Consider the following 15697-nt stretch of genomic DNA (forward strand, 5'->3'; position numbering starts at 1 on the left):
CCTGTCCTAACTTATTTAGTGTTACACCAACAGTCCCCCTTTTCCATAGCTTTTACCTACCAAGTTTGTGTGAATCTTTAGAGTTTTCTACAAGTAAGATATGAAAGTTTTACTTCTGTTTTTCTTTTTCTTATTTAATTTCTCTGGCCTAATGTATAGTCTCTCTGTGGAATTATTTATGTGCACTGAAAAAAAAATGTATTGTTAGGTAGAGTGTTCTCCACCATATTGTAATTTGCCTCTAACTCCCCACAGTCAAACAAGGCTTCATAGAATATCCTTATACTCCTTCCTTTTTAGACTTGTGCAAATTACCCATTTTCTGAATTGCTGAGCTCTGAGTAGGCGTATATTGTTATGAAGCCACCAGCAATGCCTGAGGCTTCCTATGTTGCCATATCTCTGCCAACACTTAGCATTATCCACCTTTCTATTTTTTGCCAAACTGATAGTGTGTAAAGTGGTGGTTCTCAACCAGGAGCAATTTTGTCCCTCAGGAGACCATTGGCAATGTCTAAAGATATATTTGATTGTTACAAGTGGTATGCCTTTTGGATCCAGTGTGTAGGAAATAGCCTCTGTGATCCATCTTCAGCATAGTCAACTTTTACTGGAAATGGTTACTGAATTTTCCCAGGGCAAACAGAATATAGGGAGGAGGGAAGAGGGTACAAGAACAAAGAACTGTGTACGTGACCAGTAGCACATTTTCCAGGAAGATCTACCTAGACTAAAGACAGTAGAGACAACTAGAAAAGGCCTCAGCCCATTTTAAAAAATAATCCAGTAGGAGAAAATAAGGCCTAGGCCACATATGAGGAAAACTATTAACCTCCTCATACTCAGCCAATGAGGAACTGGAGGAGGGACTGTGACTGATGCTCTGTTGTGCCTGTTCAACTGGACACCCACTCTTTGGAGACCGTATTAAAGTCTCGTTTTCCTCCAGCCGGTGTGATTCAGTAGTTGGGCAGCAACCTATGAACCTGGAGGTCACGGTTAGATTCTGGGTGGCCGGCTCGATCTCCAGTGGGGGGCATGCAGGAGGCAGCTAATCAATGATTCTCTCTCATCATTGATGTTTCTCTCTCCCTCTCTCTTCCTCTCTGAAATCAATAAAAATATATTTAAAAAAAGAAAAAGTCTTGTGTTTGGCATGCTTCATGTCTCCAAGTCTGCTATTTGAATCCAGTAAGGTGAGCATTTCTCACAAGTGGGTAAGATCAGGGATGCTGCTAACCATCTTACAATGCACGGAAGAGCCCCACAACAAGGAATTATCTGACCCAAAATGTCAATAATGCAATATTGAAAATGCCTGTTTTAAAGTGATAGCTTATTGTTATTTTGATTTGCATTTTTCTAGCTACTAATGATTTTCAGCATTTATTTGTATGCAGTTTGGCTTTTTGGTTTCCACTTCTATACATTTTATATGTATAGTCTTTGTTGATTTTTTTTAAATTGAAGTAGCTGTCCTTTGCTTGATTTGCAGTAGTTCTTTGTATATTTCACCTATTAATGTCTTATAAATTTTAGAGAGTGCATATATCTTCTCCTTTTCTGTTAGCCCCTGTGAAAGATTAATATGGCCACAAATTCTTTGGCAGTTTTCCCATCAAGAGGTGGAAGTCTATGCCCCTTCCTTTTGAATGGAAAGCCTATAGTTGCAGGCTTTGTAACTACTTCGACCAGCTCCCACTTCCTGTCTGTGGAGCAATCCTTGGAGCCCTGAGCTACCATATAAGAAGTTCAATTACCTGATGGAGAGACCCTACTGAGAGGCCCTGACATTATAAAGAGAGGGAGAAGGGTCCAGCTGAACCCAGCCTTTCAGTCATCCTCTCCAAGGGATTAGGAATTGGAGTTAAGTTAAATACCACCAAGAGACCCCAGTCAATGCCATGAGGAGCTGAAAAATTGCCCAACTGAGCCTGTGCTACTAATAGTAAGGTCTAATAAAATGATTGCTGTTTTAAGCTACTAAATATTAAGATAGTTTAATATGTAGGAATCAATAACCAGAACAGTATTCTATAAACTTGCATCCTATAAACACTGAACGCTATTAGTAGTTCTAATAGTTTGTTGATTATGTGGCAGTTGTTTTGGCAGATGGTTATATAATTTACAAATAATGGCAGTTTCACCTCTTCTAATCCTTACATTTTATTTTTCTTCTATTGTGGTATCAGCTAGAACTTTTCATGGCAAGTTAAATATTGGGAGTGATAGTGAGCACCTTTATTTTGCTCAGGATAGTAAAAATGATCCATTGAAATTTTCTTTGGTAAATATAATGATTGCTTTAGATTTTTGTATTATAATATGTATCAAGCTAAGGAAACTCCCTAGTATTCCTGGATTGTTAACAGGACAGGGATTGTTTTCCCCCTGTAAATATGGGGGTGGACCCATACTTACTTTGAGATAACTATAAGATTTATTTTCTGCCCTAACCAGTTTAGCTCAGTGGACAAAGGTTCGGCCTATGGACTAAAAGGTCCCAGGTTTGATTTGGTCAAGGGCATGTTACCTAGGTTGCAGGCACATCCCCAGTAGGAGGTGTGAAGGAGGCAGCTGATTGATGTTTCTAACTCTCTATTCCTCTCCCTTCCTCTCTGTAAAAAATCAATAAAAAAAATTTTTTTAAAAAGATTTATTTTCTTCTACTCTATTAATGTAATAAATTACATTGAGATTTTTTTTTCAATATTGCTATCCTTGCCATGGATCACTTTACTTTGAGTGATAACTAAAATTATGAGTTAACAGCTAGTTATTTCTACCCAATCAGCCATTGCTCCGTTATCTTTTTTAAATCTTTATTGTTGAAAGTATTACATATGTCCCCCATTTTCCCCTATTGATCTCTTCTAGCCCACCACCACCCCCCGCCCCAGGCTTTCACCATTCTATTGTCTATGCCCAAGGGTTATGCATATATGCATACAAATTCTTTGGTTGATCTCTTTCCACCCACCCACCCTCCCCGCCTTCCCTCTGAAATTCCACAGTCTGTTTCATGCTTCTATGTCTCTGGATCTATTTTGTTCATCAGTTTATTTTGTTCATTAGATTTCACATCTAAGTGAGATCATGTGATACTTATCTTTCTCTGACTCACTTATTTCACTCAGCATAATACTCTCCAGGTCCCTCCACACTGTCTCAAAGGTTAAGAGTTTCTTTTCTTTTTTTTTTTTTTTACTGCTGCATAGTTTTCCATGGTGTAAATGTACCACAGCTTTTTTATCCACTCATCTATTGAAGGGCACTTGGGCTGTTTCCAGATCTTAGCTATTATTGTAAATTGTGCTGCTATGAACATAGGGGTGCATACATTCTTTATGATTGGTATTTTGGATTTCTTAGTATATATTTATAGAGGTGGGATCACTGGGTCAAATGGCAGGTCCATATTTATTTTCTTTTTTAGGAAACTCCATAATTGTTTTCATAATGACTGCACCAGTATACATTCCCACCAACAATGTACTAGGGTTCCCTTTTCTCCACATCTTCGCCAGTACTTGTTATTTATTGATCTGTTGATGGTAGCCATTCTGACTGGTATAAAGTGATACCTCATTGTTGTTTTAATTTGCATCTCTCTAATGACCAGTGACTTTGAGCATTTTTTCATATGTCTCTTGGCTATGTGTATGTTCACTTTGGAGAAGTGTCTATTTAGGTCCTTTGCCCATTTTTTAATTGGATTGTTTGTCTTCCTTTTGTTAAGTTGTATGAGTTCCTTATATATTTTGGATATTAACCCTCTGTCAGATGTATCATTGCTAAACATGTTCTCCCATACAGTGGGCTCCCGTTTTGTTTTGTTGATGGTTTCTTTTGCTGTGCAGAAGCTTTTTATTTTGATGTAGTCCCATTTGTTTATTTTCTCCTTAGTTTCCTTTGCCCTAGGAGATGTATCCATAAACATATTGCTATGAGAGATGTCTGAGATTTTGCTGCCTATGGTTTCTTCTAGGATTTTTATGGTTTCACAACTTACATTTAAGTCTTTTATCATTTTGAGTTTATTCTTATGTATGGTGTAAGTTGGTGGTCTAGTTTCATTTTTTTTGCATGAGTCTATCCAATTTTCCCAACACCATTTATTGAATAGACTGTCTTGTCTCCATTGTATGTTCTTGCCTCACTCCATTGTCTTTTTTAAAAATATATTTTTATTGATTTCAGAGAGGAAGAGAAAAGAAGGGAGAGAGATAGAAACACCAATGATGAAAGAGAATCATTGATATGCTGCCTCCTGTATGCTCCACACTGGGAATGGAGCCTATATCCCGAGCATGTGCCCTGATCAGGAATTGAACCATGACCTCCTGGTTCACAGGTCAACACTCAACCACTGAGCCATGCTAGCTGGGCCATCCCATTATTCTTTTTTTCCCCACTTCATTATCTTTTGATATTTATTAATGCTGAGAAGTCTGCTGTAAATACAATTGTAATTAATTCATAATTGTTAATCAGCTTAACAATAACCCACAACCGTCGGACCAACTAATTCATAACTAATATACCTTTTTCACCTCATATATTTTAAGATTTTCTCATCATGCTTATTGTTTTGAATTGTCATAGTGATATTTTTAGGTGCATATTTCGTTTTATTTATCCTGCCCAGTATCTGAGAACTCACATCTATCTTCAATTCTGGAAAATCTCTTCAAATAATGCTTTATCATTTTTTCCATTAATTCTCCGAAAACACTCCTTTGGATATATATTGGAGTCTTTCATTCTTTCTTCCATGTATCTTAACTATTCTGATTTTTTTTTTATATCTTTTTCCCCCCCAACTTGCTGCATTCTGAGTGAATTCCTCAGCTATCTTTAAATTTGTAAATGTGCATATTTGTTCCTTATAGCATTAATGACATCAATTAATTTCTGATATATTTAAAAAGTTCTTTTTCATATCCATATGTTTTTTAAATTTCTGCTTTTTATTTAATATTTATTGCTCTTTTCAAATTAAGTTATTCCTTAATTTTTCTTTTTGTTGATTTTATTGTTGCCTGTTTTGTTTTTCAAAATAGGTCAAATAATTCTTTGATTTCTGGTTTTGCCAGTTGTGTGAACTTACATAATATATAATATTAAAAATAAGAATGAGCAGTTAAGATACATAAAAGAGAACTATTGAATTCACCAAGAATGAAGCACATTAGGAGGAGAATTTACTGAGACTGAAGATTATAAATACAGTTGTAGATATGTTGAATTTGTGGGCCTTAGGGAATTCAAGTGGATATATTTAAAAAGTAGTTGGACATGTCATTTCAGTTCTCCTGGTGGCACACCTGGCATGGGAGTATAAATTTAGAACATGCAAGCACACAGATGAGAGTTGAAGGTATGGGAGTTGATAGTATAATCTAAGCTTATCAAAAAGAAGGGCATGGCAAGGTCAACAGTAGAACCATTGGAAAGGCAAATTTAAATGATTCACAGAGAAAGTTGAGTTCATAAGAGAGAGAGAGAAGTGGTCAGAAAGGTGGGAGAAAAATGTGTTTAGCACAATGTCACAGAAACCAAGAGAATGAAGTTTAAAGAAGAAAGAGGTGGGTAGTCAAATGGATTATCAGAATGGTCCATGAGATTTAGCAAAACTTTCACTTTCATAAGTAGTTTCAGCAAAGTGGTAGGTCAAAAAGTAAATAGGGGACTTTTTGTCAAGATGGAATAATAAGTTCATGTTTGATGCAATCCCTTTGTTCCTAACACATAGCAGTGGCAGAGTGTTTTAAAGTAGAAAAGATAAATAACAATATGGGCAAAATTAGTAACAAAATGTTTAAATAAACAAAAAATTCAGGGGAATGTGCATTTGGCCTCTAGGTCTAGAAGCAGACAGTAGCAGCTAAGAGTTTCCCTTCTACAGACTAAAAGTGCTCAATCCAAGATGAAAGAAGAAACCAGCTCATTGCTTAAAGCCAGGAGGCTGTAATGGGATTTTTCCATTTGTGAAAGAAATATGGAAAAATCCTGCCCATCAAACTTCTGAGGTGCTTTGTTGAATAGAAACTCTGGGCTTAGTGCGGTGGGAAGACTCAGGCATAGCATGATGATTACACATTTGCATAAGCTATCTGTGGCTCCATGATAGTATTCAATATGATAGCAGGACAGCAGCCCCACTCATCATTATAAAACCTGGTTTAGAACTGGGGGGGAAATGTAGAAAATGAAGTGGACGCAAGTGCAAAACTATGAGCCCAGAGTTAGAGAAAGAAAGGAAGAAAAACATTTATGCCAGATTACCTACACAGGGCCACTTCTCACTAATTGAATCAGAAGTTTAGATTCACAGAAGTGAAATGAAGATGTTTTTGTAGAGTAATATATTTTTAAGTTAAATAATAGAATCACTTGTTAATCAGTTATTCATTATAATTCTAAAACTTAACTTTTTTTATAGTGGGTCATTGAATTGGAAATTTTCCAGTCTTAGCTTTAATAGGTATTTGCCAGATAATTTAGGACTATACCTGAGATGCGTGTTTGGTGCTGATCACCCAAGTCCTTCTTATTTCCTTTATGAATCAACTGAAGGCAATGCTTAACAGCAGGAAAATGTCAAATAACTTTGGGGATACCATCTCTCCTCCCTAGTGACATGATTAATTTCAGAGATGTACTAAGGCCTTTAATGTATTGTTATCCAGAGTTCATTCAATTTGTTGTTGGAATTGAGGGCCAAAATCAAAGAGGGAGAAGAGAGAGGAACTGATATTCCTTGAACTCTGCCAGGAACTTTATCTATTTTTTCTCCTTAATTTACTCCTTACAAAAAGTGTACATATCAGCCCAACTGGTGTGGCTCAGTGTTTGAGTGTCGACCTATGAACCAGGAGGTCACGGTTCGATTCCCAGTCAGGACACATGCGTGGGTTGCAGGCTCGATCCCCAGTGTGGAGGATTCAAGAGGTAGCCGATCAATGATTCTCTCTCATAATTAATGTTTCTATCTCTCTCTCCCGCTCCCTTCCTCTCTAAAATCAATAAAAACATTATTTTTTAAAAAGTGTACAAATCAGTACCCCATGTTTTAAATGAAAGACCGAAAGACCAGAAAGGTTAAGTGACTTACTAAATTTATACCATTCTGACTCTAATATCCCTGGAGCCCCCTAGATCATAATGTGATGAATAAATGGACCTGCTGTATTTTTCCAATAAAAAAAAACACCATATGAATATTCAAGCACAAGGCAGTTATCTGTTGCTGAATGATATTTTATTAGCTTAATAATTTGGGCCTGCCCTTAGCATTAATAAGCTTCAGCACTAGTCGCGAGAGTTTTAGTCACTGGTGAGGAAACTTTCTCGTTTTAAAAAATTCAATTAGAGAAAGGGCATCTACTTCTTGGAGGCTGCAGTGAGAGAGGGCCTGTCTTCACGAGTGATGGGAATGGTGCGCTCAGGGCCAGAGGCCTGTTTCCTTGGTCCATTCACACTGAGGACCCCATCAGAGGACAGGGAGGAGGTGATAGCAAGAGGGTCCACATCTGCTGGGATCCGGTATTTCCTGTGGAACTCCCGGGAAATGAAACCGTGTTCATCCTAATCCAAGAGAAGGAGGAAAGGGGCAGAGAGATGAGAACAGGAAAAAGCAGCACTTGCTTAGAACTCACACATTCCCCTTCCCCCCCACCCCCCACTTCCCCTTTCAGGTGGGACCAATGCCATGGCAACATGAGAGAAAGTTTTTCTATTTGGGGCTAAGATGACGTTGTCTAGGTGGTCACTCCTTCAACGAGAATCTGAGAAATCTGAAACAGGCAAAGCCTCACAGCTCTCACACCCTAAGGTGTGGATATGCTTAGAGATATTTCCCAAAGGTTTAGGTCAATGTTTGTTGGGCCTACAGGTTTTGGAACATCATTGGCATTGAAGATCTAAGTGCCTGAGGAAGCTCAGATATTGTTCTGACTCTTTAAGAATGTCCCAGAATGTTCCAGACCAATAGGACTGCTGCTATTAAAAAAGAGAAAAAAAGATTCCATCCAGAGAGACTGTGACCCAAACTTAGGTTATATACACAAAATGGAAACAGCCTGAGGACCTCAAACTATACTGTTTATTGTACAAGGCTCCGAGTTATCACTAATTGGTAAAAAACAAACTTATTGAAACACCCTCCTGGAAAGTAATGAGAAGCTGGCTATTCCATTCTTCAGCATTCTACTAAACCTGCTGAATCTCAAGCATTTATACAGACAGGCTCTCAACAGATTCCGTCTGTGCTCCAGGGTATTAGGAGCTGAGTACAGCTCTGGAACTGAGGCAAACCAAGTAGTTCACTGTTAAGATGGGCTAAAGAGAAGAGGATTCCAGAACATCAAAAGTCCCAAACTCAAATGCCTTCAGAGTGCATGCAGTTAATGTCATTAGGTGTCCGACAAGCACTATGCCTAAATCAGTGCTATTCAACCTAGACTGTACATTACAATGACCTAGGGGCTTTTTAAAATGCTGATGCCTCTGTCCCATCCCTAAAAATTCTGATTTAATTGGTCTGAGATGTGCCTTAGCACTGGAATTTTTTTAAATTCCCCTTGTGATTCTAATGTGACCATGGTTGAGAACCACTGGCTTAAATGGGAAGTGAACATCCCATCTATCCCATCTAACCCATCTAAGGCAATCAAATAAAATTAAAGCAAACAACAAAGATCACTTCTCTGGCCAAAACAATAACAATCCCAGGTCTATCCTGTTTCCAGGCCCTGATGGGCTAGGCCTGGAGTGTTGCCAGCCTCAGAGGCTGATGGCAATGTCTGGCACATAGTATGTGCTGAATGAATGAACAGAGGAGAAAACAAGCTACACACCTGGCGCTCTTCATGTTTGCCGTGCACCTCAATCACATCTCCCAGCACCTTGACCTTGAGTTCTTCTGGGGAGAAGTGCTTCACATCCAGGTTGACAGAGAATCTGTCTTTCTCCAGACGCATCTAGAAACAGCAAGGTGGGAGGAAGGGGTCGGAGAAATAATGGTCAGAAGGTGCATTAGTGCAGTCTCATCATTCTGTTTTCTTCCCCGGTAGTTTATCCTCCTCTTTTTGGCTAAACATCCCTTTTTGAATAAACATGGCTCTGTGGTGCAGGGGAGCCACCATAGTGGTACCCAAGGCACACCACTTGGTCATTAGGCCCAAACTTTATTTACAGGGACAGGGAAGAAGACAGGCCACCCAGGGGACCAATCACAAGGATGGGCCTGGGCATGGCTTCTGCTGCCTCTCTGACCCCAATGCCTGGCCTTGTCATTTGTCTGTGAGACAAAGGCCCCTTCTTCTTGCTCAGATCTCTGCCAACTTTCCCACCCACTCAATCTGGAATGTTCTGCTGGCCCTGATTGTCCTTCCAAAGCCCTTGCCCACTCAGCTCCTGTTTACTCACACTTGGATATTTTTAAAACAGTGTTATCAGTGACAGCTTCTGTCAACCTTATGTGCTCACCCGGTTTTCCCACCCTCTTAGGACAAGTAGGGGTCCCAAGACTTGACCTACATTCTTTTCTCTTTAGGCTTGGACCCAGGCTGGTGCCTGACACAGCCCTGAGAAACTGGGAAAATCTTAGAAGAGGAAATAAGGAAGGAAATCGTATTTGCTGTCTCCAGCTCTACACAGTGGGGATGGAAAGCTCAGGATGGGTAGTGCTGTCTCCTGGCTCTGAAACATGAAATGATAAAAGTTTCAGGAGTATGAGTATTAGAAGTGGTAAGCAAAGGAGTCTGCAGGCAGCTCTTTCCTTGCAGATCTTTATGAACCAAACCAGAAAGGGGCACCCTACTTAAAAGTTAGGGGATAAAAGAGTATCTTCCTAGCACATGGAAAAAATGTAATAAGTGGGATACAGAGGAGCATCAAAGACAAACAGGTGACTGGAGAAGAAACTAGCAACTTCATCTTTCTTCACTGCAGGACACATAAGTGCCTAAAAGACTTAAGACACTTGGACATAGCGTCCCCTCTGACCAGATTCAGACAGAGGAACAGGAGAGCAGATGGAAATGTTTCCAGAAGGTTCTGGAAACTCTCCTGCCTGTGGAGGGGAGACTTACCTCTGAGAGCCCAGTGTCAATCCAGCTGGGTGCCCGCAGGAAGGACGGTGGCCGGAGGTAGAAGGGGCTCAGGGAAGTGGAAGTCGGGAAGAGGTCAGACTCCAGCAGGTGCTCACCAAAGAACTGGTCAAAGAGGCGGCTGGGGGAGTGGAAGGGGAAGAAGGGGCGGCGGATCCAGGGGTGGTGGATGGCGATATCCATGGTGGCTGGTGAGTGTCGGGGTCAGCTGGCTGGTCAGCTCCTTCAGCGGCAGCTACAGCCAGCCCCTTATATACGCAGCCTTGTGAAGCTTCTGGAATGATGATGTCAGGGGTTTTATTATCCAGCTCACCGCCCGTTCATAGAGACTTGTGATCAGGGATTTGGCAGTGTGACACATACCCAGTACTCACTGAGCTAAGAAAAGAGAAATATAAACACGCCTGGCCTGTCCAGTGACTTGTCCTGGACTTGTCTCACTAGCTTTCTGTCCACACCCAGTGGCACCCTCCCCTCACCGTTTGGGAAACGGTCAGGAATTCCAAGCAGGCGGGCGGCGTGCCCCTCCTCCTCTCCAGCCAGCCAGCCAGGGGACACAGGCCAGCAACTATCTTGGGCCTGGGCAGGAACTGGAATCTTCCTTGGCTGGGCCCCAGAGACCTTAACTCTTTGTGGGTCTCTGGAGGGGAGCAGCGATTGCATGCCACTGGCCGGCATCTGTGTGGTTCTCAAGGCTGACCTGGGTTCTGGTGGGGACCCCGACATGAATCTGGGCAGAAAGACCCCTCACCACATACCAGAAAGGGGGGCGGGGGGGTCCCTGCACCTTTCACCTTCCAAGGACTGCAGAACATTCAATAAAGAGCTCTATGAGCAGGGCGCAGGGTGCCTGCGACCGAGGAGAAAGGCGGCGTGGACAATGTGCCGGCTGGGAGGTGCCCGCAGGGCCCTCCCCGCTCACTCTCAGCCAGGACCGCTGGCCTCGCTGGTGCCCCGACAGCTGAAGGGCGCGCGGCGGGGGAGCCGGGGGTCCGGCCACACGCAGGCGGCTGGCGCTGGGGCGGGCGCCCGCCCTCCGGCCGCCGCACTATTTTGGGTGGTGTCGACCCCGCCCCCACCTCCGCCGCCCCGGCTCCGCAGGCAGCCGGAGGGTCGCCGCACCTCGGACCAGGGCCGCCTCCGTCCGCAGCCATGTCCGGCCGCTCGGTGCCCCACGCCCACCCGGCCACCGCCGAGTACGAGTTTGCCAACCCGAGCCGCCTGGGCGAGCAGCGCTTCGGAGAAGGTATGGCCCGAGCGCCGCTCGGCCTCCTGCCCCCACCGCCTGAAATTCTGGGCTGGCCTCCCGACGGCGCTGGCCTCCACCCCACTCCGGCTTAACTGAACTCCCGGGCGAGCCATCTCCTACCCCAGCTCCCACCCGCCCCTCCGCGCGGCTCTCCCCGCTGCCTACTGACCTCAGTGCAGACCTGAGGCCCAGGGCCCTGCCCCCTGCCCCCTGCCCCCTGCCCCCGGCCCCTCAGAGTGGCTTCTCGTTCCTCTGTCCGCCCAGTTCTGCTTGGGTTTGGCCTCCTCCATCCCCATCTCATTTCCTTTCTCAGTCCCTCTCCCCACCTGCCTCCTTCTAGCCGTTGTGCCCCCTCCCTCCCCTTCCCTGCTCCTCCGGACGCCCCTCCGGCTCTCCCTAGTTCTCACGTCTCCATCACCCCTGCTCCCGCCTCATACGCCCTCATCCTGCCTCTTGCCTTCTCTCTCTGCCCCTCAGGCCTCCTGCCAGAAGAGATCCTGACCCCCACCCTCTACCACGGCTACTATGTCCGGCCCCGGGCCATCAGAGCTGGGGAGGGCAGCCGGGCAGGGGCCTCTGAGCTCAGGCTCAGCGAGGGCAAGTTCCAGGTGTTCCTGGATGTGAGCCATTTCACCCCAGATGAGGTGACCGTGAGGACTGTGGACAACCTGCTGGAGGTGTCTGCCCGGCACCCCCAGCGCCTGGACCGCCACGGCTTCGTGTCTCGGGAGTTCTGCCGCACCTACGTCCTGCCTGCTGATGTTGACCCCTGGCGGGTCCGCGCTGCCCTCACCCATGACGGCATCCTCAACCTGGAGGCGCCTCGGGGTGGCCGACATTTGGACACAGAAGTCAATGAGGTCTACATCTCCCTCCTCCCTCCACCTCCTGATCCGGAGGAAGAAGAGGCAGCCAGAGTTGAGCCCTGAGTGCCTCAGACCCAGTGCCCAGCCCTTTCTACCTCCCGTGGTGATACAGCTGCTGCCTCCACCCCAGAGACAGCAGCAGCCTTGGGAGAAGGGAAAAGTGCACGGGCCACAAAGTATGGTTTGGTCCTGTGGGACGTGTCCTAGCCTTTGGTTTAGTTCTAGGTAGAGGTGAATAAACCCAAATCTCCGGGCCTTGTTTGTGCTGCTTCCTATTCTCTGGCCTGGAGGACGGGGTGGGAAGGGAGGAGGAGGGCATAGCTAGGAAACATGGTCCTCAGTTCGATGTGCTCAACATTACAGAACCCCGAGCTCGAATGCTGAGGTCACACCCAAAGCTGACACTGGCTCCAGATCAAATTCCGAGCCATAACTTTCTCACAGTGCAACAAAGGAGAGTGATCCCGGGAGGGAAAAGGGATATGCCATCCAGACAACCACAGGGCACTGTCTGAGCTGGTGATTAGAGACACAAAAACGAGGGTCTCCAGACTGTCTGGCCTGTTTAGGGTAGGGATTGGGAAAACAGGATTTGGCTGGAGAGAGTTGCCTAAAGCCCTGTTTTCCCATACGAAGATCTGTCCACTGATAATGGCCTCTGTCTGAGTACCAAGTATGTATACGCAGGGGCACAGACACAGAAACCTCTGCCGTTGTCACTGAACTCCATAATCTCCCTGCCCTCTGCAAAGCGGAGGCCTGTGAGAGGAAGCATTTGCCTCATATCTTGGAACATCCCAGAGGAATCACTGCAGCACCCCCACATAATCCAAGACTAAATGCAGGGGGTCTAGGGCTACTAGTGTGAGCTTGATGGCCAGGGAGGTGTCCTCTGGAAGTAGAGGGTTATTATTAGAAATGCTAGAGGCTCGGTGCATGAAATTTGTGCACAGGTAGGGTCACTAGGCCTGGCCAGTGATCAGGGCTGATCAGGGTCTTCCTTCGTTCTGTGCTGCCCCCTGGTGGTCAGCACACATAGCGAGTGGTCGAACTCCCAGTCAGTGGAACTCTGGAGGGGACAATTTGCATATTAGCCTTTTATTATATAGGATGGTGTGTGCAGGAAAGCCTGAGGTCTGACCCCTCACTTACTTTCTGTAATCAAGAAAGTGTGTGTGTATGATTTGGGGAGTTTCCAGAAGATCTCCCTGCTCCAAAATAATCTTTTATGAGGCTGTGATAGACACCTGAAATTCTTCATTGAAGTGGTTGATTCTTAATTTTGTTGGATTAGAGACCAATTTGAAAATATGACAAAAGCAAGCTATAGATGCTCTTACCATAAAAAATACATATGCCCCCAAATTTGGCATAAAATTTGAATAGAGCTCTTGGAGTCCATTCATATGCCCCTTTTAGAGAACTGTGGATCCTCGGGATAAGAACCCTCACTTGAAGAATCCAATTTTTGGTTGAAGAATTGCCATCAATTTAAAATGAAAGCATACTTCAGAGAAATAACTACTGGCATATTCATTTGTTCATTCATTCAACAAATATTTATCAACCCCCAAGTGATATACTATGGGGACACACATGGTAAATATAAATCATAAAAACCATAGCCTTTTATTATCTACTCAGGAATCTTAGTCCTTAATTGAGAAGAAAAAGAAGTTTAAAAGATCCTACTCAGACTTCAACCAAAGCAGCTTCACATTGAACTGTTTCGTAACTGGGATTTTTATTTATTTATTTATTATTTTGTTGTTAATCCTCACCTGAGAATATTTTCCATTGATTCTTAGGGTGAGTGGAAGAGAGAGGGAAAGACAGAGAAATATCGATGTGAGAGAAACACATCAATTGGTTGCCTCCTGCTTGAGCCCCGACCAGGGCCCGGGCTGGGAAAGAGCCTGCAATCAAGGTTCATGCCTGTGATCAGAATTGAACCCAGGACCCTTTGGTCCTCAGCCTGACGCTTTATCCACTGAGCCAAACCGGCTAGGGCTATATGAGCTTTATTTATTTACTTATTTGTTTGTTTGTTTATTCTTTATTGTTTAAAGTATTACATATGTCTCCTTTTCCCCTCGTTGACCTCTCCCTGGCCACTTCCGCCCCCCAGCACATGCCCTCACCCCATACTGTCTGTGTCCATTGGTTAGGCTTATATGCATGCATACAAGTCCTTTGGTTGATCGCTTACCTCCCCACCACCACCACCACTCCTGCTTTCCCTCTGAGGTTTGACAGTCTGTTCATTGCTTCTGATGAACAGACTGTCTCTGGATCTATTTTTGTTCATCAGTTCATCTTATTTATTATACTCCACAAATAAGTGAGATCATGTGATATTTATCTTTCTCTGACTTATTTTGCTTAGCATAGTGCTCTCCAGGTCCATCCATGCTGATGTGAATGGTAAGAGTTCTTTCTTCTTTACAGCAGCATAGTATTCCATCATGTAGATGTACCACAGTTTTTTAGTCCACTTATCTGCTGATGGGCACTTAGGCTGTTTCCAAATCTTAGCCATTGTAAATTGTGCTGCTATGAACATAGGGGTGCATATATCCTTTCTGATTGGTGTTTCTGGTTTCTTGGGATATATTCCTAGAAGTGGGATCACAGGGTCAAATGGGAGTTCCATTTTCAGTTTTTTAAGGAAACTCCATACTGTCTTCCATAGTGGCTGCACCAGTCTGCATTCCCACCAGCAGTGCACAAGTGTTCCTTTTTCTCCACAACTTCTCCAGCACTTGTCATTTGTTAATTTGTTGATGATAGCCAGTCTGACAGGTGTGAGATGGTACCTCATTGCTGTTTTGATTTGCATCTCTCGGATGATTAGTGACTTTGAGCATGTTTTCATATGTCTCTTGGCTTTCTGAATGTCCTCTTTTGAAAGGTGTCTATTTAGGTCCTTTGCCCATTTTTTGATTGGATTGTTTATCTTCCTTTTGTTAAGTTGTATGAGTTCCCTATAAATTTTGGAGATTAGGCCCTTATCAGATATGACATTGGCAAATATGTTTTCCCACACAGTGGGTTTTCTTGTTGTTTTGTTGATGGTTTCTTTTGCTGTGCAGAAGCTTTTTATTTTGATGTAGTCCCATTTGTTCATTTTTTCTTTAGTTTCAAGTGCCCTAGGAGCTGTATCAGTGAAGAAATTGCTTCGGCATATGTCTGAGATTTTGTTGCCTTTGGATTCTTCTAGAATTTTTATGGTTTCCTGTCGTACATTTAAGTCCTTTATCCATTTTGAGTTTATTTTTGTGTATGGTGTAAGTTGGTGGTCTAGTTTCATTTTCTTGCATATATCTGTCCAATTTTCCCAACACCATTTATTGAAGAGACTATCTTGGCTCCATTGTATGTTCTTGCCTCCTTTGTCAAATATTAATTGAGCATATTGGTTCGGGCCGATTTCTGGGCTCTCTACTCTATTCCATTGATCTATA

General features: G+C 43.6%; 2 protein-coding genes across 2 annotated transcripts; one reads left to right on the plus strand and one right to left on the minus strand.

Annotated features, from left to right (window-relative positions):
* Positions 1-7245: 7245 nt before the first annotated feature.
* CRYAB (crystallin alpha B) lies at positions 7246-10460 on the minus strand. The gene is made up of 3 exons (XM_059707851.1): positions 10101-10460; positions 8865-8987; positions 7246-7593 (listed from the first exon to the last, which is right to left on the minus strand). The coding sequence occupies exons 1-3, from the start codon at positions 10299-10301 to the stop codon at positions 7390-7392; spliced, it is 528 nt and encodes a 175-aa protein (XP_059563834.1). The 5' UTR covers positions 10302-10460; the 3' UTR covers positions 7246-7389.
* Positions 10461-10863: 403 nt separating this feature from the next.
* On the plus strand, positions 10864-12488 carry HSPB2 (heat shock protein family B (small) member 2). Its single transcript, XM_059707850.1, has 2 exons — positions 10864-11364; positions 11845-12488. Exons 1-2 carry the CDS (start codon positions 11271-11273, stop codon positions 12294-12296), a joined length of 546 nt encoding a protein of 181 aa, XP_059563833.1. The 5' UTR covers positions 10864-11270; the 3' UTR covers positions 12297-12488.
* The last annotated feature ends 3209 nt before the right edge of the window (positions 12489-15697 follow it).

The sequence above is a fragment of the Myotis daubentonii genome, chromosome 9, assembly GCF_963259705.1.
Source record: "Myotis daubentonii chromosome 9, mMyoDau2.1, whole genome shotgun sequence".
NCBI classification, from domain to species: domain Eukaryota; kingdom Metazoa; phylum Chordata; class Mammalia; order Chiroptera; family Vespertilionidae; genus Myotis; species Myotis daubentonii.